Raw genomic sequence first — 24,432 nt, 5'->3', positions numbered from 1 at the left:
TTCCAGGGCACCCTCCTCACCCATCAGACATATTCAGCCAATGAGAGAGGGGGAGGTGAGAAAGATAAAGGGGTAATAGAAATCCGATGATGCGACATTAGTATTGATCACAGGCAAATTAGGCAGCCGCGAGGCCCCTGTGAGTGCAAGGCCTTAGGCGACCACCTAATTAGAGAGCCGCCTCTGATTATGGGGTACGTCCATTTTTGCCATACTTTGTGCTGTGCAGTTGTACATGGTTTTTTTACATACGGTATGTGTTTTGTTTTTTTTATCCTTCCAGGGTGACTCCGGGGGCCCTTTGGTCTGCTCCCAGGGTGGACAGTGGTTCTTAGCCGGGCTGGTGAGTTGGGGAGATGGATGTGGAGAGGTAGACCGCCCTGGGGTATACACCCGACTGACCACCTACCACGCCTGGATTAAGCAGAATGCTCCTGAGACGGAGAAGAACATGGTGGACGTCAACTTTACCGGTGCCGTGAACAAAGACGCTTACCTGAGCAACGGTCAGAGTGGGACTAACCGAGCTACATTTCCCAGCATGTCAATATCGGCTTTAGTAATGGCTGTTTTATGTATCGGCATGTTATGACGGCATGACTGACTGATTTAGCCACATTTTGACCTCCCGTCTTGGTTGGGCCTTTGGAGGAATTTATGGAAACCTTTCCTGAGAGAAGCATTCTGCAATGTAAAGTTTTTTTCTGATGGCTTCCCAATTTCAACACATTGATCCAGATTAAGTAGACGGATATGAGCTTCTGACCATCGGAAGACTTTAAGCTCCATACCTGTTCTGTATCCGAAGCTCAAAACATTGAAGCCTGGAGACAATATAACCGCCAGGCTTGCAGGATGTCCAGAAGGGGTCAGCAGTGGCAACTCTTACATTTCTATTTATCTTCTGTATCTGCAATTATTTAATATTTGTCTTTTTTTTTTTTTTTTTTATGTTTTTCATTCCTTGTGTAAAAGAAAAAGGGTCAATAAAATATTATTTTTTTGATATCTTTATTAAATTATTGGCTTGCTGGTTTCTATGTGTTTTCGGTATTAGGAGGCACACGAGTGGGTATTAGAAGATGAACACTCATTCTACAGCGTGCAAAATCATTCCGCCAGAAAGATTATCAGGCCCATCTCGGGCTCGCTCTCTCAACCGACCTTCGAGGTTATTGTTCCCACCACAGTCATCCAAATGCATACTGTACACTAAGGAAATTTTGGGCCGAGACAAGTTTACCCGGACAAAACCCACTTACCGTATATAAAAAAAAAAAGTATAAGCCTAGGGTGTCCGTCTGCATGCCTCACTGTGCCTATGACTAGACTTTCGTTGTCCATTCCTCACTGTGCCCATGCCTCTCTGTGCCCATGACTAGACTTGCGTTGTCCATGCCTCACTATGCCCATGACTAGACTTGCGTTGTTCATGCCTCTCTGTGCCCATGACTAGACTTGCGTTGTCCATGCCTCACTGTGCCCATGACTAGACTTGCGTTGTCCATGCCTCACTGTGCCCATGACTAGACTTGCGTTGTCCATGCCTCACTGTGCCCATGACTAGACTTGCATTGTCCATGCCTCACTGTGCCCATGACTAGACTTGCGTTGTCCATGCCTCACTGTGCCCATGACTAGACTTGCGTTGTCCATGCCTCACTGTGCCCATGACTAGACTTGCATTGTCCATGCCTCACTGTGCCCATGATTAGACTTGCGTTGTCCGTGCCCCACTGTGCCCATGACTAGACTTGCGTTGTCCGTGCCTCACTGTGCCCATGACTAGACTTGCGTTGTCCGTGCCCATGACTAGACTTGCGTTGTACATGCCTCTCTGTGCCCATGACTAGACTTGCGTTGTCCATGCCTCTCTGTGCCCATGACTAGACTTACATTTAACATGGGAGTATGTAGAAGGGGTGCCCAGCTTTGAAAAATCGGTGCTTCCCAGGCAGTAGGTCCCCCAGACGGCAAACTTTGCACACTTTGTAGAAAACTGTGGCTACATGTGTGCCAAGTTTCAGGTCCAGAGGAACTACGGCCGGCCGGTACCAGGTCCCCAAATTTACCAGAGAAATAACTGTTTAACATGGGAGTCTATGGAAGGGGTGCCCGGCTTTGAAAAATCGGTGCTCCCCGGCCAACAAACTTTGCACACTTGTAGAGGAAGAGTGGGGCTACATGTGTGCCAAGTTTGGGGTCCAGGGGACGGTACCCGGTCCCCAAAGTCTGGGAGATCAGGCGCAAAAAAGTGACTCAAGTATAAGCCGAGGGGGGCATTTTCAGAACCAAAAGATGTGCTGAAAAACTCGGCTTATACTCGAGTATATACGGTAGTTTGAAAATAAACTTACAAACTCCATGCAGTTACACACCTTGGGGCAGATCCACAAAGGTATTACGCCGGCGTATCTCTTGATACGCCGCGTAATTTCAAATTTTGTGCGTCGTATCTGTTTTGTATCCTCAAAACAAGATACGACGGCATCTCGGCTAGATCCGACAGGCGTACGTCTTGGTACGCCGTCGGATTTAAGCTGCAATTTTTCGGCGGCCGCTATGTGGCGTTTCCGTCGAATTCCGTGTCGAGTATGCAAATTTGCTAATTACGGCGATCCACGAACGTACGACCGGCCGGCGCATTTTTTCACGTTTGCGTTCGACTTTTTCCGGCGTATAGTTAAAGCTGCTGTTATGAGGCGTACTCAATGTTAAGTATGGCAGTCCTCCCCGCGTATAAATTTGAAATGTTTACGTCGTTTGCTTAAGTCGTTCGCGAATAGGGATTTGTGTAGAACGACGTCACCGTCGGACGCATTGGCTTGTTCCGGGTTAATTTCGAGCATGCGCACTGGGATACCCCCACGGACGGCGCATGCACAGTTAAAAAAAAATGTTGTTTACGTCGCGTCACGACGTATTTACATAAAACACGCCCCCATTACATCCATTTGGATCCCGCGCCCTTACGCCGCCAAAGATACACTACGCCGCCGTAACTTATGGCGCAAATTCTTTGTGGATTAAAAGAAAAAAAAAGTTACGGCGGTGTAGTGTATCTTAGATACGCTGCGCCCGGCGGAAGATTACGCGCAAGTACGTGGATCTGCCCCCTTGTGGGCCAGTTTTTAGATCCAAACCCTTATTCAGTGTTCTGACAAAAACTTTATAAGGTCTGGGGTCAGGGCCGTCTTTAATATTGATTGGACCCTGCGCCCAAAAAAAATCACTTTTCACCTGCTCTGAGACATACAATAAATATCAGCTAGACTCAAAATCAGTTTACTGTATCAAATCAGGCTGCGATTGGTTGCAATAGGTTACAGCATATCATTACCACTTGCTGACTGGTTGCTAGAGGTTACAGCACACATTACGGCTCACTGATTGGTTGTTCGAGGTTACAGCACATGATTGTTGGTTGCTAGAGATTACTGTACAGTAATACTGATTGGTTGTTAGAGGTTACAGCACATCATTTCCTCACTGCCTGTACACCATGGACTGGGGAGGTGAGCGGACCCATCAATAGACAGAAAACTCCTAGGAATCCAGCAGCATTTAGTATAGGTGATGGTGGATTTGACCTTTAGGGGGGCATAATATACATATAAATGCTGCCTTTATTTACATATCAATTCCACCGTAAGCCACTATTTACATATGAATGACAGTTATTTACATCTAAACACAGGATCTGCAGCTGAGTCATCTGTACACAACAATAGGGCAGAGCTGGACAGCATTAGTAACAGAACTTCTCACTGAGATATCGGGACACAGCACAGGACTAAAACCTCAAGGGACAAGGGAGTTCAAACCAGGATAGTTGGCAAGTATGAGGCAGCTTCTTTGGGCCCCACAACAATGACGGGGCCCCTTTTGCCCTGCCTGGGGTGTGGTGGTAGGTCGTGAGCCAAAAGATCCTGAGAAGCTGGCCGGGGGTTTCTGTTAAGTCTCACGTTTTTCCACCAAGAAAGAAAAGAGAAGGAGGTGGCAGGGCACTTAAGTAGATTTAATTCAAAAACAAGAATTTGGTTTTTCCACAATAAAAGGAAAGCGGCTCAAAATGAACTTGTGGAGTCTGTGGTCGCATGGGCGTCCGCTCCATAGGGCACGGGGGGGCAATTGACCCCCCCCCTGGAAAATCGAGAAGGTGTTGAAGAGTTTTGCGGCTGCAGGGTGTCTGAGCGGTCCTGGGCCGGATGTCACACAGGCACAGCGAGCAGAGTGAAGCCACCTCCCCTGCCAGTGTTTGTGTACACAGGGGGAGGGAACCTGCTGTGCCTGTGCCGCACTGATGGCTGATCTGAGGTACTAAATGGGGTGGGGGGAGGAGGGTCCATCTGTGCTGAAGGGGGTCTGTACATTCTCTAGGCTATATTTATATGGACATGGAGTGAAGATGAATTATCTCAAGCTATTTCAAATTGCCAGCTGGGCGCGTTATCGGTAAAGCGCCGCTAAAAAGTGGCGCTTTACCATCCTTTTAGCTGCACTATTCAGCCGCTAGTGGGGCACGTTTAACCCCCGCTAGCGTTTGAAGAAATTCATGAATTGTTGGTCCCGGCAATACAGAGAAAAGTAATTGAAAAAAATGACAGGGGTCCGTCCCCAGTCCATTACCAGGCCCTTTGGGTCTAGTATGGATATTAAGAGGAACCCATGTAATTTTTTTCAATGACTTTTATCCCGGGACCCGACAATTCATTAATAGCGTGAGTCGTTTTAAATGACTTGTTTTTCCTTCAAAAATTACATTTTGTGCAGGGAACCAAAATAAAAAAAAATAAAAATGTGTGGGGGTCCCCCCAAATTCCATATCAGGCCTTCAGGTCTGGTATGGATATTAAGGGGAACCCTACGTAATAAAAAAAATTATGTTGGGTTCCCCCAAAAAGTCCATACCAGACCATTCAGCTCTGGTGTGGATTTTAAGAGGGAACTTCACGCCGAAATTTAAGAACAATGGCGTGGGGTCCCCCCAAAAATCCATACCAGATCCTTTATCCAAGCACACAACCTGGCAGGCCGCAAGAAAAGAGGGGGGGGGGACGAGAGAGCGCTCCCCCTCCTGAACCAGGCCACATGCCCTCAACATGGGGAGGATGTCCCCATGTTGATCTACCTGTTCCCTACACTGACCTACCTGATTCCTATACTGACCACTTACTTGAGTTCTATACTGACCACTACACTGACCTACCTGATTCCTGCACTACTCATACCCCCCCCCCCACATGAACAGTGTAGATCGGTTGATTTTGCTCACCTGTCCATGGCATCCATTATATACTGGCGGAGCAGGGCTCTCCCAAGCAATAGCTACTGTTCCTGACACTCAGCCACTCCTCAGTATCCCCTTCCAAGAGCTTCTCCAATAGCCGCACCAGAGGGATCATGGGGGACAGGCTGGACTACAGGAGTCCCTGGGTGGGGCAACACAACACACTTGGGGGGGCACAGTAATGATTTTGTGCCCCCCCGAAATGTTGCACCAGGGGCGAGAGTACCAGATGCCCCTCTCCATGCCACTGTAATCCGGGGACAAATCCGGGGACAGTGTCCTCAATCTGGGGACTGTCCCTGGAGACCGGGGATGTCTGGTCACCCTAGTCTGGGGAAGCACCTAACTGGCCATTTCCAACCCACCTACAAATAGAGCACTTTTTTGATTTGGTAGAAAAGGAAATTCTGAGCATGAATGTGCAATTACATATGCAGAATATGTGGAACGAAATTTGGGTCAACATGGAGAAGAATCTCAAAGGATTGTATGTGGAAACTAGAGGTGCACCGAAATGGAAATTTCAGAACCGAAACGAAACCGAAATAAAAAAAAAAAAAGTGAGGCCGAAACCGAAACCGAAAATGACTTTTTTTCTTAAATAATTGTATGTTAAAACAGTACAGTCGGATTGCAAAAATGTATGGAGCATCCTATCACTGTCTCCCAATTGCCGCCTCTTGTTTCTTTTTTTTTATTACTTTATCACTTTTTTTTGTAGCTTGTCGTTTTACTTTTTAAATTTTTGTATAATTTTCTTATTTTTAATATTATTTTTCTTATTCTTTACTTTTTAATTACTATTTCCCCAAAACAGCTATTTTCGGCCGAAATGTATCGGCCGCCGATATATCGGTGCATCCCTAGTGGAAACCGCCATGAAGAGTTGAGTTAAGTAGTGGGAAAGGTTTGGAAACCCTCTCAGGATTTTATTGTCATGGTGTATTCCTGGGTAGGCTGGTCCTCTCTCTTTACCCCGGTCACCGTTGTTACTGAAATGGAAAGTGATTGAGAAATGAAGAAATAAATACAAATACAGTTGTTGCTGGAACAGGAATTGAGGAGTTTTTTTCCAATGGGTATGCTTGTTTTAATGGCAGCTTTAATAGAATTTCTTCTTGCTTTGGAGAAATTTCCTTCCTCTCTCTGGGATACGAAATTAAGGGAAATCTCCTCAAAGAGACATAGCAAAAAAAAAAAAAACAATTGTTTTAATCTTCCGTTCATAGCGTTATTCTTGCATGTGTATGATTGGGCTTTATTTCATTTGCAGCCGACATATTTGATAAATTATTGGAGACAATGGGGATATTTATTATTAGACATACAGTACTTGAAGTACCAAGTCATGTACTGAGAAGTGAATTGAATGGCTGTATGTATTGGTTTATACCGTGGATTGTACACAGCATTGTGTCTGAAGTCATTGTGTGATTCTGCTCCAGATAAAGACTGGTGGACAGATCCATAGAGTGGATAATCACTGTGTTCCTAAGTGGTGTCATTTTTCAGAGGACGTGTAACGGCCAATGTTTATCTCCAATAATTACCAGGATTCAGAAAGAAAGAAATTCTGCTACTACACCAAAAAGCCTCCAGTCTCCATCCATCTGGGGAGGAAACACTACTTAGTGGTCTAATTCCATGACAGAGAAGCACCGAGTCACATAAAGGTAACTTTACTGCCTGTGGGTTATCGGTACATAGATCGATCGCCTTCCTGACTCTCCCACAGGCTTGTCTACTGCAGATCTACTATCTCTAGAACATCTACATGACTCTTCTTCAGATATCTACTGCAGATCTACTATCTCTAGAACATCTATATGACTCTTCTTTAGATATCTACTGCAGATCTACTATCTCTAGAACATCTACATGACTCTTCCTTAGATATCTACTATCTCTAGAACATCTACATGACTTCCTTAGATGTCTACTATGTCTAGAACATCTACATGACTCTTCCTTAGATATCTACTGTAGATCTACTATCTCTAGAACATCTACATGATTCTTCTTCAGATATCTAGTGCAGATATACTATATCTAGAACATCTAGATGACTCTTCCTTAGATATCTACTATCTCTAGAACATCTACATGACTCTTCCTTAGATATCTCCTGCAGATCTACTATCTCTAGAACATCTACATGACTCTTCCTTAGATATCTACTGTAGATCTACTATCTCTAGAACATCTACATGATTCTTCTTCAGATATCTAGTGCAGATATACTATATCTAGAACATCTAGATGACTCTTCCTTAGATATCTACTATCTCTAGAACATCTACATGACTCTTCCTTAGATATCTCCTGCAGATCTACTATCTCTAGAACATCTATATGACTCTTCTTTAGATATCTACTGCAGATTGACTATCTCTAGAACAGGGGTCTCCAAACTTTCTAAGCAAAGGGCCAGTTTACTATCCTTCAGAGTTTACGAGGGCCGGACAGTGGTCAGTGGGAGTCGAAAAGGTCCTGACATCAGTGGGAAAAATTACCACCCCATTGTTTGTTTCAGTGGGACTAATTGTGCCCCATCATTGGGTCCCATTGCTGGTGTCATTGTGAGGAATTGTCCCCTATCATTGGTGTCACTGTGAGGAATTGTGTCCCATCGTTGGTTTCATTGGGAAGAATTGTGACCCAATGTTGATGTCATTGGGCCCCTTTGTTGGTGTCAGTAGGAGAACCTATGCCCCATTGTTGGTATCAGTGGAGGAAATAGTGCCCCAAGGGCCAGATAAAAGCAAGCAAAGGGCCACATCTGGCCCCCGGGCCGCAGTTTGGAGACCACTGCTCTAGAACATCTACATGACCCTTCTTTAGATATCTACTGCAGATCTACTATCTCTAGAACATCTACATGATTCTTCCTTGGATATCTACTGCGGATCTACTATCTCTAGAACATCTAGATGACGCTTCCTTAGATATCTACTATCTCTAGAACATCTACATGATTCTTCTTTAGATATCTACTGCAGATCTACTATCTGTAGAACATCTACATGACTCTTCCTTAGATATCTACTGCAGATCTACTATCTCTAGTCTAGAACATATACATGAATCTTCCTTGGATATTTACTATCTCTAAAACATCTATATGACTCTTCCTTGGATATCTACTATCTCTAGCACTAGCACATCTATATGACTCTTTCTTAGATATCTACTGCAGATCTACTATCTCTAGAACATCTACACGACTCCCATATAGATAACTAATGCATATATACTATGTGTAGAATACCTCCATGACTCTTCCATAGATAACTACTGCAGATCTACTCTCCCCACTACATCTGCATGACTCTCACATAGATAATTACTGCAAATCTACAATCTCTAATACATTTACATGACTCTTCCATAGATAACTACTGCAGATATACTGTCTATAGAACATCTACATGGCTCTTTCATAGATAACTACTGAATATATTTGATCTCTAGAACATTTCTGACTGTTCCATAGATGACTACTGCAGATCTACTATCTCTGGAACATCTCATTGACTTTTCCATATATATTTACAGCAGATCTACTATCTCGTGAACATCTCCATGACTCTTCCATAGATAACTACTGCAGATCTACTATCTCAACTACATCTGCGTCACTCTCACAAAGATAATTACTGCAAATCTATGATCTCCAATACATCTCAATGACTCTTCCATAGAGAACTACGACATATCTACTATCTCTAGAACATTTGGATGACTCTCAAACAGTTTTGTCTATTGGAGATCTACTATATCTAATACATCTTCATGACTCTCATATAGATAACTAGTGCAGATCTACAATCACCAATACATCTCATACATCTATCTGTAGTACATCTTTTTGACTCTCATACAACTATCTGTAAAACATCCCCCTGACTCTCATAAAACGATATGTACAATCTGTAGTACATCACACTGACTTAACCATCTACAATGTTGTATACTATCTGTAGAACATCTTCCTTACGCTCATACAAATGTTTTTTTTTTAAATCTGTAGTAACTTTTCTTGACTCTCATACAGGTTTATGTACTACCTGCAGGCACGGACTGGCCATAGGGACTATGGGGAGTTTCCCGGTGGGCCGATGGCTCAGTGGGCCAGTCAGGTGCAGTCCTCGAGCTGCTCGTCTCTGACAGTGAGTAATCACGATTTCACTCCTGTCAAGAGAAGCAGCCGTCACTTGCTGGAGTGAGTATTAGCCTTTCTGCTCCCTCCCGCCCTATAGGGGGAGATAGACAGCCAGGAGACTTTCCTTCCTCTCTCCCCTTATCACTTGTCACTTATCACATGACTGGAGAGAGGAACAATGCTGCCTTTCTGGAGAGCTGTGAATGAGTACATGTGGGAGTGGGAGGAGAGGGGGGCACTCTGATTCAAGGGGGACACACACTGATGGGGGACACTTTGATGGGGGACACCCTGGTGCAATGGGGGACACTCTGATGCAAGGGGGAAACTCTGATGAGGGACACTCTAATGCAATGGGGGACACGCTGATGCAAGGGGGGCTCTCTTATGCAATGGGGGACACGCTGATGTAAGGGGGGACACGCTGATGCAAAGGGGGCTCTCTGGTACAAGGGGGGACACTGATGTAAGGGGGGACACTCTAAAGCAAAGGGGGCTCTCTGGTACAAGGGGGGACACTGATGCAAGGGGGACACTCTGATGCAAGGGGGAACACTCTGATGTAAGGGAGGACACTCTGATGTAAGGGGGGCTTTCTGGTGCAAGGGGGGACACTCTGATGCAAGGGGGCACTTGGATGTAAGGGGGACTCTCTGATGCAAGGGGGGACACTCTGCAAGGGGGATCTCTGATGCAAGGGGGGACACTTTGATGGAGGACACCCTGGTGCAATGGGGGACACTCTGATGCAAGGGGGAAACTCTGATTAGGGACACTCTAATGCAATGGGGGACACTCTGATGCAAAGGGGGCTCTCTTATGCAATGGGGGACACACTGATGTAAGGGGGGACACGCTGATGCAAAGGGGGCTCTCTGGTACAAGGGGGGACACTGATGCAAGGGGGGCACTCTGATGCAATGGGGAACACTGATGTAAGGGGAGACACTCTAATGCAAAGGGGGCTCTCTGGTACAAGGGGGGACACTGATGCAAGGGGGGGCACTCTGATGCAAGGGGGCACTCTGATGCAAGGGGGGCACTCTGATGCAAGGGGGGACACTCTAATGCAAAGGGGGCTCTCTGGTACAAGGGGGGACACTGATGCAAGGGGGACACTCTGATGCAAGGGGGAACACTTTGATGTAAGGGGGGACACTCTGATGTAAGGGGGGCTTTCTAGTGCAAGGGGGGACACTCTGATGCAAGGGGGCACTCTGATGCAAGGGGGGACACTCTGCAAGGGGGATCTCTGATGCAAGGGGGGACACTCTGATGGGGGACACTCTGATGCAAGAAAAACTCTGATGCAAGGGAGACTCTGATGGGGGATACTCTGATACAAGGGGGGCTCTGATGCAAGGGGGGCTCTCTGATGCAAGGGGGCTCTGATGGGGGGACACTGATGTAAGGGGGACTCTGATGCAAGGGGGACACTTAAAATTAAAGTGGGCCGGTCTGGATGAAGTCCAGGGCCAAATTTCTGTCCCAGTCCAGCCCTGACTACCTGTAGCAAACGCTCCTCACTCTCACACAGGTGTTTTTTCTATCAGTAGACCATCTTCCTCCAATACAAGAAATATCTGTAGCAAATCTTCCCAAGTCTCATATAATGCTGCGTACACACGGTCAGAATTTCTGATGAAAAAAGTCAGATGGAGTTTTTTCACCGGATATTCCGACCGTGTGTGTGCCCCGTCTGACTTTTTCCGTCAAAAATTCCGACGCACTTAGAACGAGAACATGTTCTCTTTTTTTCCGATGGAAAAAAATTGTATTGGAAATTCAGTTTGTCCGTATGGAATTCCGACGGAGAAAAAAAACACGCATGTTTGAAAACAATTTGACGCATGCTCAGAAGCATTGAACTTTTTTTAGGCTCGTCGTAGTGTTGTACGTCACCGCATTTTGGACGGTCGGAATTCCGTGTGTCCGTGTTGATACAAGACAGCTTGAACGGAATTCCGTCAGAAAAACCCGTCGGAGTTTATTTAGACGGAAAAAACGATTGTGTGTATTACGGGGCATAACACTAGTCTTTCTCTGATCACAGGTCTTCTTCTCGCCAGCTGCTCTCATGAAGCCCCCAGCGGAGACCCTCCTTCTCACATCTGCCCTGATCATTGGTGAGTGTATGTTGGGAGAACTTCTACAATTAATAATTCTCTGTTGGTTCTATCTGGGATGTTATAGAAAGTTTTAGACAGCAAGACAGGGTTAGGTTAAATAAGAATTCCAGGTATGGGTAGTTTTCCATCATGAGGTCGGTCCAGCTTGGACCAATGTAACCATGTATTAGTCTAAGGCAGGGAGGCATGGGACAACTTCAACAGGGCGATCAAGATCATCCACTGGACCAGGGGCGTTGCTAGGTGCCAAAAAGACCAGGGGCTTCAGCTCAAAGCCAAGCCGGCACCGGGGGGGGGGGGGGTTGCGGGCACAGTCAGTGGAGTGGCGCAGGGTGACCTACCTGACACATACCCAGACCTACGTGAGTGTGTGTGTATGTGTCAGTACACCCTGACATAACCTGCATACACTAACACTGACCTGTCCTGACTACACTGACCTGTCCTGACTACACTGACCTGACCTGACTACACTGACCTGACCTGACTACACTGACCTGACCTGACTACACTACACTGACCTGACCACACTGACCTGACCTGCATACACTACACTACACTGACCTGACCTGACTACACTGACCTGACCTGCATACACTACACTGACCTGACTACACTGACCTGACCTGCATTGCATACACTGACCTGACCTGCATTGCACTGACCTGACTACACTACACTGACCTGACCTGACTGACCTGACCTGACTACACTGACCTGACTACACTGACCTGACCTCACTGACCTGACCTGCACACACTGACCTGACTACACTGACCTGACCTGACCTCACTGACCTGCATACACTGACCTGACTTCACTGACCTGACTACACTGACCTGACCTGACCTCACTGACCTGACCTGCATACACTGACCTGACCATACTGACCTGACCTGACTACACTACACTGACCTGCATACACTACACTGACCTGACTACACTGACCTGCATTGCATACACTGACCTGACCTGACCTACATACACAATCACTGACCTGACTACACTGATCTGACTACACTGACCTGACTACACTGACCTGACCTGACCTCACTGACCTGACCTGACTACACTGACCTGACTACACTGACCTGACTACACTGACCTGCATACACTGACCTGACCTGACCTGATCACACTGACCTGACCTGACCACACTGAACTGACCTGAACTGACCTGACCACACTGACCTGACTACACTAACCACACTGACCTGACCTACATACATACACAATCACTGACATCACCTACCTCAGCCGTGGTGTGCGGCGCCGGCACGCCCAATGTGCCCGTCATAGCGATGAAGCCAAGGAGGAGCGGAGAACCGCCGAGCAGGGAGTGGGGATGTGGTGTGGCGTGGCGCAGCGGGCAGCCGTGGTGTGCCTGTCATACATCTGCACACAGTCAGCCAGAGGAGGCTCAGAAGCCGTGGAGTCACTGGAGAGCCTCCGAACCGAGCGGGGATATCGCATGGCGGCAGCGCGCCCGACGGCATTGTAATTCCCGCCTTCTAAGCTTGCGGCGCCTATGATGGACGTCACACGTCCCACAGTCCCGGATTGGACCAGTGGGACGTCCATCATAGGCGCTGCAGGCTCCAGAAGGCGGGACCTGCTGTGTCACTCGGCAGCGCTCGTAAATAAAATGGTCCCTGCTCGGCGGCACTCGGGGCTATTTATTAAATGCTTCATGGCCGAGACTCTGGGCTTTTCATCGACCCATTCGGGGGTCCAGCCTCCCCAGCCCACCCCTAACAACGCCCCTGCACAGGACACATGTGAATGACACCCATCCACCCTGTTTTCTCCTTTTAATGGATCCCGAAAAAGCATTTGGCAGGGTGGATTGGCTTTACCTACAGTTGGTCCTAACCAAATTGGGCATTGGACCACATATCAGCAGGGCAATAACTTCTCATCATGGTTACAACTTCTTCTCGTGGTTACATTGGTCCAAGCTGGACCGATCTCATGATGGAAAACTACCCATACCTGGTCCAGAGATAGTGTTGGGGGGCTCTGTAATGTACAGGGGTCCAGACCTGTGGGGGGGCTGTGTAGTGTAAAGGGGTCCTGATCTGCGGGGGGCTGTGTAATGTAAAGGGGTCCAGAGCTGGGGGGAAGTGTAATATGCAGGGGTCCAGAGCTGGGGGGGGGGGGGCTGTGTAATGTACAGGGGTCCCGAGCTGGGGTGGGGGGCGATTTGTGTAACGTGCAGGGGTCCAGAGATAGTGTGGGGGGCTGTGTAGTGTAAAGGGGTCCTGATCTGTGGGGGGCTGTGTAGTGTAAAGGGGTCCTGATCTGCAGGGGGCTGTGTAATGTAAAGGGGTTCCAGAGGTGCCACATATAGGATCCGCCAAATGCTCTAGGTACACCCCTGGCCAGACCTCCTGTGTAACTCTAATCTGATAACCTGCAAAGGCTCTTAAAAAGTCACTTATGGATAATTGAATGTACGTAATATATAATGAATACATGTTAACAAAACCCGCTCAAAAAACAGAAAAAAAGCGAAAACGCGCCTCATTTTCCATTTGCGGAGGTTTCTGTGTCTATTTTAAGTCTCCTTTATCTGTCAAGTCAAACGTTGCGTTTGGGAAAGAGTAAAAATAAAAACCTAAATGCGGCTTTTGTATCCAGAAAGGTAAACTTTGCCGTCAATAGGGACCCTACACAACGAGCCGCTCTCCTTTTTCACTTTTTCCACCCGGGGGACACATGATGTGTGACAAGCCCATTCACGGCGGAGTGCGGCAGATGTCAGTAAACACTTTTTTCTGAAAAGGGAGGCCAACAATCCGAGATAGTCTGTCTATTGTGCCGTTCTATTGAAGAGGCATCAGTGTGGAGGATAAAGGGATTGTGTGCCGCCATTTGTCCCTGAGCCATAAACGTGTTCTGCCAATTAGCTGGCTTTGTATTAGGGACTAATAGGGGGATTAGGTTGTATCTTAAAATGAAACTCTAAATCCTCGTATAACAGGGCGTAACGACTGCGAGACGCCGGGCCTCCGAAGAGGCTCCAGCACAGCACTGTGTCATTGAACTTAAATGACTCTCCTAAAGCTGAGAGTAGATCTAAAGCCGAGTTCTGAATGACGTACGGACGGGTTAAACCTTTTAAAAAAAAAAACGCATTTTTTTTGTGTGCGGTCTTCATCCCATTGAGGAGCAGTCTATTGAGGAGCGTAGGCGGGTGCAGTCTATTGAGGAGCGTAGGTGGGTGCAGTCTATTGAGGAGCGTAGGCGGGTGAAGTCTATTGAGGAGCGTAGGCGGGTGCAGTCTATTGAGGAGCGTAGGCGGGTGCAGTCTATTGAGGAGCGTAGGCGGGTGCAGTCTATTTTCAGTGGCAATTCAGATGGGGGAGGAAGTCAAGGGGAACCTCTGTGTTTCTCTATGGTTTCCTTGGTCCTTGGGAGGCAGTTATACAATTGGATGCTGGCACCCCATGTGACTTTGGTGGCCATCTTGGGTCAGGCAGGGTCTTTTTAACAAATTTTTGCAAGTGGCAGTTTAGGGACAGAATTCCTGTCTATCAGCGACAGTTCTTGGCATCAGGGATAGGTTCTGGAGGAGCAGGGAAAGTGCCGGGACAGGCCTGTCTTTACTGGAAGCCTTCCCATTTGGGTACGAACTGATCAGGCCACATTCCGCTCCTGGGCACAGTGGCTGCGTTTGATGGGCACAGTGGCTGCAATTGATGGGAACAGTGGCTGCGTTTGATGGCACAGTGGCTGAGTTTGATGGGCACAGTGGCGGCAATTGATGGGTACAGTGGCTGCGTTTGATGGCACAGTGGCGGCAATTGATGGGTACAGTGGCTGCGTTTGATGGCACAGTGGCTGCGTTTGGTGGCACAGTGGCTACATTTGATGTTTTTTTTCAGTTTGTTTGCGCCCCCCCAAAAATGTTGAGTACCAGTCGCCACTGGCTTCACCTTAGAAGACAATTGTGAGCCACTATTGCTGAGCACAGTGGCGGCAATTGATGGGTACAGTGGCTGCGTTTGATGGCACAGTGGCTGCGTTTGGTGGCACAGTGGCTGCGTTTGATAGGCACAGTGGCTGCATTTGATAGGCACAGTGGCTGCGTTTGATGGGCACAGTGGCTGCGTTTGGTGGCACAGTGGCTGCGTTGATTGGCACAGTGGTGGCAATTTATGGGCACAGTGGCTGAGTTTGATAGGCACAGTGGCTGCGTTTCATTGGCACAGTGTCAGCAATTTATGAGCACAGTGGTTGAGTTTGATGGGCACAGTGGTGGCAATTTATGGGCATAGTGGCTGCATTTGATGGGCACAGTGGCGGCAAATTATGAGCACAGTGGCTGCGTTTGGTGGGCACAGTGGCTGCATTTGATGGGGGTTTTTTTTCAGTTTGTTTGCGCCCCCCCAAAAAAACATTTTGAGCACCAGCCGCCACTGGCTTAACCTTAGGAGACAATTGTGAGCCAATATCGCTGTGTGCATTGATGTTGGGAAAGACGATTATCTGGAGGAGACAGACAAGGGCCTGAAGATGAAGACCGGAGTTCGGGTGTGCATTGAAAAGCTTGAGTTTAAGTAGCTGTGTGAGCCAGGAGGCTGAAAAATGTTTCCTTGCAAATAATAGTGATGATGAAAACTCCTGCATGGGCATCTAATTTCTCTGCAAACTATTTCTTTCTTTTTAATAAAGGTGAGCCAGCAAGCCCTTAAAGTGGAGGTTCACCCAAAAAGTGAATTTTTATCATTAGATTGAGGCTCATTTTGTCTATGGGAATCGGGTGTTTTTTTTTTTAAATCGAAGCAGTACTTACCGTTTTAGATCTTCTCCGCCGCTTCTGGGTATGGTCTTCGGGACTGGGCGTTCCTATTTGATTGACAGGCTTCCGACGGTCGCATACATCGCGTCACGATTTTCCGAAAGTAGCCGAACGTCGGTGCGCAGGCGCCGTATAGAGCCGCACCGACGTTCGGCTTCTTACGGCTACTCGTGACGCGATGTATGCGACCGTCGGAAGCCTGTAGGAACGCCCAGTCCCGAAGACCATACCCGGAAGCGGCGGAGAAGATCGCTCTCTAAAACGGTAAGTACTGCTTCGATTTAAAAAAAAAAAAACACCCGATTCCCCTTCACAAAATGAGCATCAATCTAATGTTAAAAAAATAAATTTCGGGTGAACTCCCGCTTTAAGTGGACAGAACTCATTGGGAAGCACTACCACTAAGCTAATAATTCCCCAGTGTCACAGTATCTTGTATTGTGTGGCATTGTTCTGTAGCACCTCCTAGTTCGGTGCTCGTGTAGGAAATTTTTGGCCAGGCTGTGAGCCAGGCCTGAGTTGTCAGGGCTGGGTGATAAATTGACACGACGCGGGCAAATTGTTCTCGTACAATGATGTACACTGGACAGAACGGGCCCTTATTTGACAAGATATATAGTATTTTGATTTCCTTATGTCGCCTTTGGGCACAATGGAATTAATTGGTTCCAACAAGGTAGCTTTCATTAGCTCCTTATGTAACGTGATTGAGAACAATTGTTTTGTGTGTTTTTGCCAACTCAGCACTTCTGACGAAGGCTAAAGAGAATGAGGACATTGATCCACTTGAGATCCATGCCATCGAACCATTTGAGAGACAATAAAGGTATAGTGGTAGGACTCTATTTTTTATTTATTTTTTCCTCACATGGAACTGGCATGGATTTTGGGGAACATTTGGCACGCAGAACTACAATTATATCAGCCTATATCAGCCGCGTCCTTGTACTGATAAGAGCAGAACTTTGCCGATGGAAGAATCGTAGTGTCAAGCTGCATCGTCCAGATTAGATTTATTAATGTGGAAATTTTAAGATTTCGGCCACGAAGATAGAAAGAGACTCAAAACCAGAAATTGGCTTCAAATATATAATTCTTCACAAGAACCTTTGTAGCCATTTGCCAATTTGAGAATCGTTTTAAATCCTCTTGAGGGTGAAAATGACGAAGGCTCAAACTTTGACTCTCGTTGGCCAAGAACAGCTTGGAAGCCGATGTCTGTTCAGCTGGAAAAGCTTATTCCCCGTCTTATTCCTGACGCTGGGTGAGTGATATCTGGGGGCGCACAACAACAAAAATGTTCCTTTTAGAGTGAAAATAGTATTAAGAGTTTTTTGAATAACATTCTTGGTAGCAATTTGAAGCGTCTGTAACCAGCAAAAATACATTTCGTCCCAAAGACTTCAGTTTATCTCCAAAGGTTCTCATTTCTCGAGGTCACTTCAACATATGACGGCTTAGATTCAGAGTTACGACGGCGTATCTACTGATACGCCGGCGTAAACCTCACTGAATCTGGCTATCTATATATAATCTATCTTTGGCTTTGTTCACATGTTGGCATTCCGAATAACGGGCAGAATCGCTGCGATTGTCACCCAACAAAAGAGATGGGATTGCTGCACAAAACTATTTTCTTTTTGAAAATGAAAAGATTAAAAATACATCAAGGTTACACGGTATTTAAAGTTGACAGTTTCGGGCTGAACAGATAACGCCCATCTTCAAAAACCAAATAGCTACAAATCATAGCATTTGTAGCTAGATCTCTCTCTCTCTCTCTCTCTCTCTTACACACAATTAAGTAATTAAGCAATCTAGAACCAATTAACAACTGAATGATTATTTACACAAAATGTTTGCAACAAATGAGATAACTCAATATTGAAACAAAAAAGGTCAAGAGGTGTTTTAGACTCCCCACACTGTTACATAGTTACATAGTTAGTCAGGTTGAAAAAAGACACAAGTCCATCCAGTTCAACCACAAAAAATAAAAAAACAAAATAAAAAAACACAGTAAAATCCTATACACCCAACTCCATACCCACAGTTGATCCAGAGGAAGGCAAAAAACCCCAGCAGAGCATGAGATCCAATTTGCTACAGCAAGGGAAAAAAAATTCCCTCCTGATCCCCCGAGAGGCAATCGGATTTACCTACAAATCTTAGTACTCTGTTATTTTATGTACATTTAGGAAAGAATCCAGGCCTTTCTTAAAGCAATCTACTGATCTGGCCAGAACCACCTCTGGAGGGAGTCTATTCCACATTTTCACAGCTCTTATTGTGAAAAAACCTTTCCGTATTTGGAGGTGAAATCTCTTTTCCTCTAGACGTAAAGAGTGCCCCCTTGTCCTCTGTGATGACCGTAAAGTGAATAACTCAACACCAAGTTCACTATATGGACCTCTTATATATTTGTACATGTTGATCATATCCCCCCTTAATCTCCTCTTCTCCTGTACAAGGATATTATCAGCTGGGAAACCCTCTGTCTTTTACCCATAACTAAAATGACAATATATGTAATAATTTACCGAAACCAATCACGTTTTACTACTAACCACCATTAATACAATATATTTATATACAGAAAAAATGATATACAAAAAATGTATAAACAAGAATAATAAAAACAAAAAAAAAAGTTGTAGAAAAAAAACAAAAATAATTATATTAATCAAGAGAAACAAATATAAATCACAATCGGAATTTAACCCTATTTATATATAAATAATCTTGATTTATAAATTGTATTTATTCATTTTTTTTTTATTTATATTGTTAAATATATATATATATATATATATATATATATATATATATATATATATATATATATATATATATATAAAAATGGGGCAGACTTGATGGGCCACTTGGTTATTGGAAAACGATTTCTATGTCTGTATATGTATGTAACAATTTGTTATATATATATATATATATATATATATATATATATATATATATATATATGTATAGTTATATATATATATATATATATATATATATATATATATATATATATATATATCTATATATCTATATATCTATATCTATATCTATATATCTATATCTATATATATATATATATATATATATATATATATATATATATATATATATATATATATATATAGATATACAGGGTGGGCCATTTATATGGATACACCTTAATAAAATGGGAATGGTTGGTGATATTAACTTCCTGTTTGTGGCACATTAGTATATGTAAGGGGGGAAAGTTTTCAAGATGGGTGGTGACCATGGGGGCCATTTTGAATCCAACTTTTGTTTTTGGTGTATCCATATTAACGGCCCACCCTGTAGATCTATATATATATATATATATATGATTAATAGATAAATCTATATATAGCTCCCAACTGCCCCTGATTTGGAGCAATGTCCCTCTGTCCCTCTTTCTTCCTCATTTCTCCCTCATTTTGGTCTGATCTCTATAATTGTATATAAGATGCACTTTTTATCTATCAAAAAGTGTTTCCCAGGACTAATCTGATTTCTAAATTGCTGCATTTGTAAATTCCAAAAGCCAATATAAAGGAATAGTAGTTGTAAAAAAAAGCTCTTGTGGGTGTAACCAATCTTGTTTTTTGTACAATTCTTCTTTAAGGGGGCGTAGCAAAGGGTGTGTCCTATGCCTGCATCCTTCTGCTGAATGTATTTGTTGGCATATCACACACTATGGGGTTGATTTACCAAGATCTGGTGCAGCTCTGCATAGAAACCAATCAGCTTCCAGGTTTTAGCCCTGGTTCACACTGGGCTGCGAGAGTTCAGCTGAACTCGCACGGCTTCACTCCCGCTGGCAGTCCCGATTTCGGCCGCGATTTAAGAGACATCTGTGCAGGTTTCTGCACAGATGTCTATGTAAATCGCGGCCCGAAATCGCAAAAAGTAGTACAGGAACTACTTTTTGAAATCGGTGCAGCGCCGCAGATGCGGCGTCGCACCGATTAGGACAGTGTCATTGCCGACAATTGCCGGCAAATGCCGCCGATTTGAGATGCTATTTCACATGTGCACATCAAAACGAAGGAAATCGTACCCAGTGTGAACCTGGGCTTATTGTCAAAGCTTAAAGAGGGGGTTCACCCTATAAAAATATTTTTTTTCTAGCATTAAATTAAGCATAGTAGCGCGAGCTACAGTATGCCTGCATTTATTTTTTTAGCCCCGTACTCACAGTTTAATCCTATAGTGAAGATTCCGACTGCCCGCGGGGAATGGGCGTTCCTATCCAGAGGGAAGATGATTGACGGCCGGCTCTGGCGCGTCACGCTTCTCCGGAAATAGCCGAAATAGGACTTGGCTCTTCACGGCGCCCGCGCATAGTCTGTGCGCAGGCACCGTATAGCGCCGTGAAGAGCCGAGACCTACTCCGGCTATCTTCGGGGAGCGTGACGTGCCATAGCCGGCCGGCAATCATCTTCCCTCTGGATAGGAACGCCCATTCCCCGCAGGGATTCGGAATCTTCACTATAGGATTGCACAGTGAGTACGGGGCAAAAAAATAAATACAGGCATACTGTAGCTCGCGCTACTATGCTTAATTTAATTCTAAAATGTTGTTATTGTGGGTGAACCACCGCTTTAATTGAACAAGCTGAAGTTAGAAGCTGATTGGCTCCCATGCACAGCTGCACCGGGTTCTGATTGCACCAGCGTCAGTAAATCTCATCCTATGTTTCTCTTCTCCAGGTGTTGTCCTGAAGGTGGCTTCCTGTACAGGTAATGTTCTACTTTCAAATTTTGTCTTTCAATATAGTAATATCTTTGGGCAGACGAATGTTAAAATATTTTAACGTTTTTTTTATAAATCTAAAAGTATGTTTTTTTTTTGTTGGCATTTAGTTTAAGATTCTAATTCTTCGGCGTCCGCTGGGTGGCGTTCCCTTCGTTTTCCGCGTCGAGTATGCAAATTAGCAATTTCCGACGATCCACGAACGTACGAGCGGCCGGCGCATTCCTTTACGTCGTCTCTAGTCGGCTTTTTTCGGCGTATAGTTACAGCTGCTGTTTGGTGGCGTATTCAATGTTAAGTATGGCCGTCGTTCCCGCGTATAATTAAAAACAAAATGTTTTGTTGCGTAAGTCGTTCGTGAATCGGGCTGGACGTAATTTACGTCCACGTCACAACAAATGACGTCCTTGGTGCACATTGATTTCAATAAACAGGAGCGGTGGAGGAGCGGTATACACATCGCTCCTTCACCACTCCAAAGTAAAAACACTGAGCACTTTTGAAGAGCTTTCCATTCATTTCAATGGAGAGGGGAGTTTTTTCACCGCTGTCTTGGCTGTCTTGGTCTTTGCACTTCTTCCAATGACCAACCAACAGACTATTTATATATTTAACTATTTATATAGAGTCCCTTTGCCCAACCACAATGCACCACACTGGCAATTACAGGACTGACACTACCCCACTATCTATGGTATACCCTATTCACTACTCAAAGGACCTCTAGTGGCTACCTGAGGAATAACACAGCCTACTCTGCTCTACAGGATCCCTAACCCTAATTATTAAATTATTAAAATGGCAAGATCTAGTGACCAATTTGGAGAACTACACTGGGCACTCCTGTGCCCATACCCTACACTGGGCACGCCTGTGCCCATACCCTACATTGGGCACGCCTGGGCCCATACCCTACATACCCTACACTGGGCACGCCTGTGCCCATACCCTACATTGGGCACGCCTGGGCCCATACCCTACATTGGGCACACCTGGGCCCATACCCTACATACCCTACACTGGGCACGCCTGTGCCCATACCCTACATTGGGCACGCCTGGGCCCATACCCTACATTGGGCACGCCTGGGCCCATACCCTACATACCCTACACTGGGCACGCCTGTGCCCATACCCTACATTGGGCACGCCTGGGCCCATACCCTACATACCCTACACTGGGCACACCTGTGTCCATACCCTACACTGGGCACGCCTGTGCCCATACCCTACATTGGGCACGCCTGGACCCATACCCTACACTGGGCATGCCTGTGCCCATACCCTACACTGGGCACGCCTGTTCCCATACCCTACAAGCCTAAGCCTTGAACCTTCCACCTAAATCAATCTCCTAAGCTTAGGTTAACTCTCCAGCTAAAAACCATCATTACAAAAAATGATTCCAAAATTAACAGAGACAATCCTATTAATGTCAATATTAACAAGAAAATTGCGTCAAAATACAACTCGCCACAAGAGAAAAATCTGTACCCACTTACTCACATCAGACATTTAAGAATTTTTTTTAGGCCGTGACCCTCCATGGGACTAAGCTGGTGGTCTGTGCCTGCAGGCTGGACTCTGGACTCTGGTGAGTTTAGCCTGACGGAACACTTTACTTTTCTCTTCTAGAATGTGGTCATCCGTCCATATCCCAGCGTGTTGTGGGGGGAGAGAGTATTTCTTCAGGCAAAACGCCGTGGATGGCAAGCCTCCTCCACAATGGCTACCATGTCTGTGGGGCGGCAGTCATATCCAGAACCTGCTTGGCCACCGCGGCTCATTGTCTAAAGTAAGTCGTCTACCACAATTTCAATTTTCTTTTCCACAAAGCAAAGAACAGAATATTAATAAATTTGAAAAGGAAATTAATGTGAACCTTTACGGCGCCTGACGATGGGGCCTTGCGCGGCTCCAAAAAGGTGCACTTATCATGTGATGTGATCTCTCTGCAATAAAGAAACCTTTGGACGGTGATTGTTGATCCATGGTGTGCTGGCGAATATGTACACTTGCTTGGTGCTTCCAGGACCAGTGGCGGTTCGTCCATAGAGGGCGCTGAACCGCCGCTTCCTCTGGCTCGCGCCCGCCACTGAGTCTAATTACATACATTCATGTATTGTATGAATGTTTGTTATTGTTGCCAGCTGCCGCTGGTCTATTCAGAGATGGCCGGAACTTGAGCGACGGCCACCTGAGTAACGGCAGCTGGTTGGCTGTGCGGAAGTACCTATCAGAGCCAACGGTTTACCCAAGACCAACTCCTTATACAAATAGTGCAGGCCCCCCCATGCAGCTGGGGCCCCTGGGCAGTGCCCAGGTGTGCCCACTCATTAAGACAGCCCTGCCCCATAGAACTTCTCCCCTATAGGAAGTTCTCCTCCTTGCTACATTCCCGTATGTAAGTGCATGGCCGGGGGGGGGATGGAATGCCTAATATAACCAGGACCCTTGTAATGGATTTGTTATGAAGGTTTGATAATGTTCTTTCTTTCTTTCTCAGTGGAAAAGATCGCACAAAGCTCTCCGTCATGCTGGGCACCATGAACCTCACTGGTCCGAGCAGCACCAGAGTCACCATAGATGTAAAAGCCGTCACCCTTTACCCGGAATACAATGAAATCGACTACTCTAGGGACCTTGCGATGCTTGAATTGAAGAATCCCATCAATTTTACAAGCAACATTCTTCCAATCTGCCTCCCTGGGCCCAATCAGAACTTTCCCGACGGGAAGATGTGCTCCCTAACAGGCTGGGGGTCCATTGCAGAAGGCGGTGAGTGGCATTCCGTCCCCAAAGGAGCTAGAACCCAACTGTACATATAGCAAATTACCATATAATATAGCATATTACGGCATTTCCCCCGTTCCGCCGTTCCGTGACAAGATCGCGGGACACCGGCGGACATCAAGTCCACGGGTCCCGCGGGCACGGTCACAGAGCTCGCAAAAAGGGGCACGCGCCAGCATGACAGCAAATTCAAAGCAACGTACAGGTACGTTGCTCTGCGCAGCCGTGCCATTCTGCCGGCGTATATCTACAGGAGGCGGTCGGCAAGCGGTTGAACATACATGGAAAAAAAAACAACAACCATACACCTGAATAGGTGTGGGCAGCCCTGAAACCAATTAAATTGACCACTCTAACTATGAAAATGCTGCTTCCAGGAAACCAGGAGAGGGTGTGTGGGTAGTCCAAGTATAGCTGTCTCTCTGTGGCCAAGGAAATGATAGAGTCCCTCATAACTTCCTCCTCCATCTGCATTGACGCTACA

The 24,432-nt window shown here is 45.8% G+C and overlaps 1 protein-coding gene across 1 annotated transcript in view; it reads left to right on the top strand.

Annotated features, from left to right (window-relative positions):
• The window catches only part of LOC120944330, a 110,079-nt gene that overhangs the window by 28,518 nt on the left and 57,129 nt on the right, over window positions 1-24,432 (top strand). The window contains exons 6-11 of the mRNA XM_040358382.1: window positions 284-589; window positions 11,506-11,578; window positions 17,527-17,649; window positions 21,114-21,143; window positions 22,791-22,950; window positions 23,662-23,933. Of these exons, the coding sequence (XP_040214316.1) occupies window positions 284-589; window positions 11,506-11,578; window positions 17,527-17,649; window positions 21,114-21,143; window positions 22,791-22,950; window positions 23,662-23,933 (964 nt within the window). The remainder of the gene's footprint in view (window positions 1-283; window positions 590-11,505; window positions 11,579-17,526; window positions 17,650-21,113; window positions 21,144-22,790; window positions 22,951-23,661; window positions 23,934-24,432) is intronic.

Source organism: Rana temporaria, chromosome 6, assembly GCF_905171775.1.
Source record: "Rana temporaria chromosome 6, aRanTem1.1, whole genome shotgun sequence".
NCBI classification, from domain to species: domain Eukaryota; kingdom Metazoa; phylum Chordata; class Amphibia; order Anura; family Ranidae; genus Rana; species Rana temporaria.
This window is presented reverse-complemented; position numbering and strand designations above follow the sequence as displayed.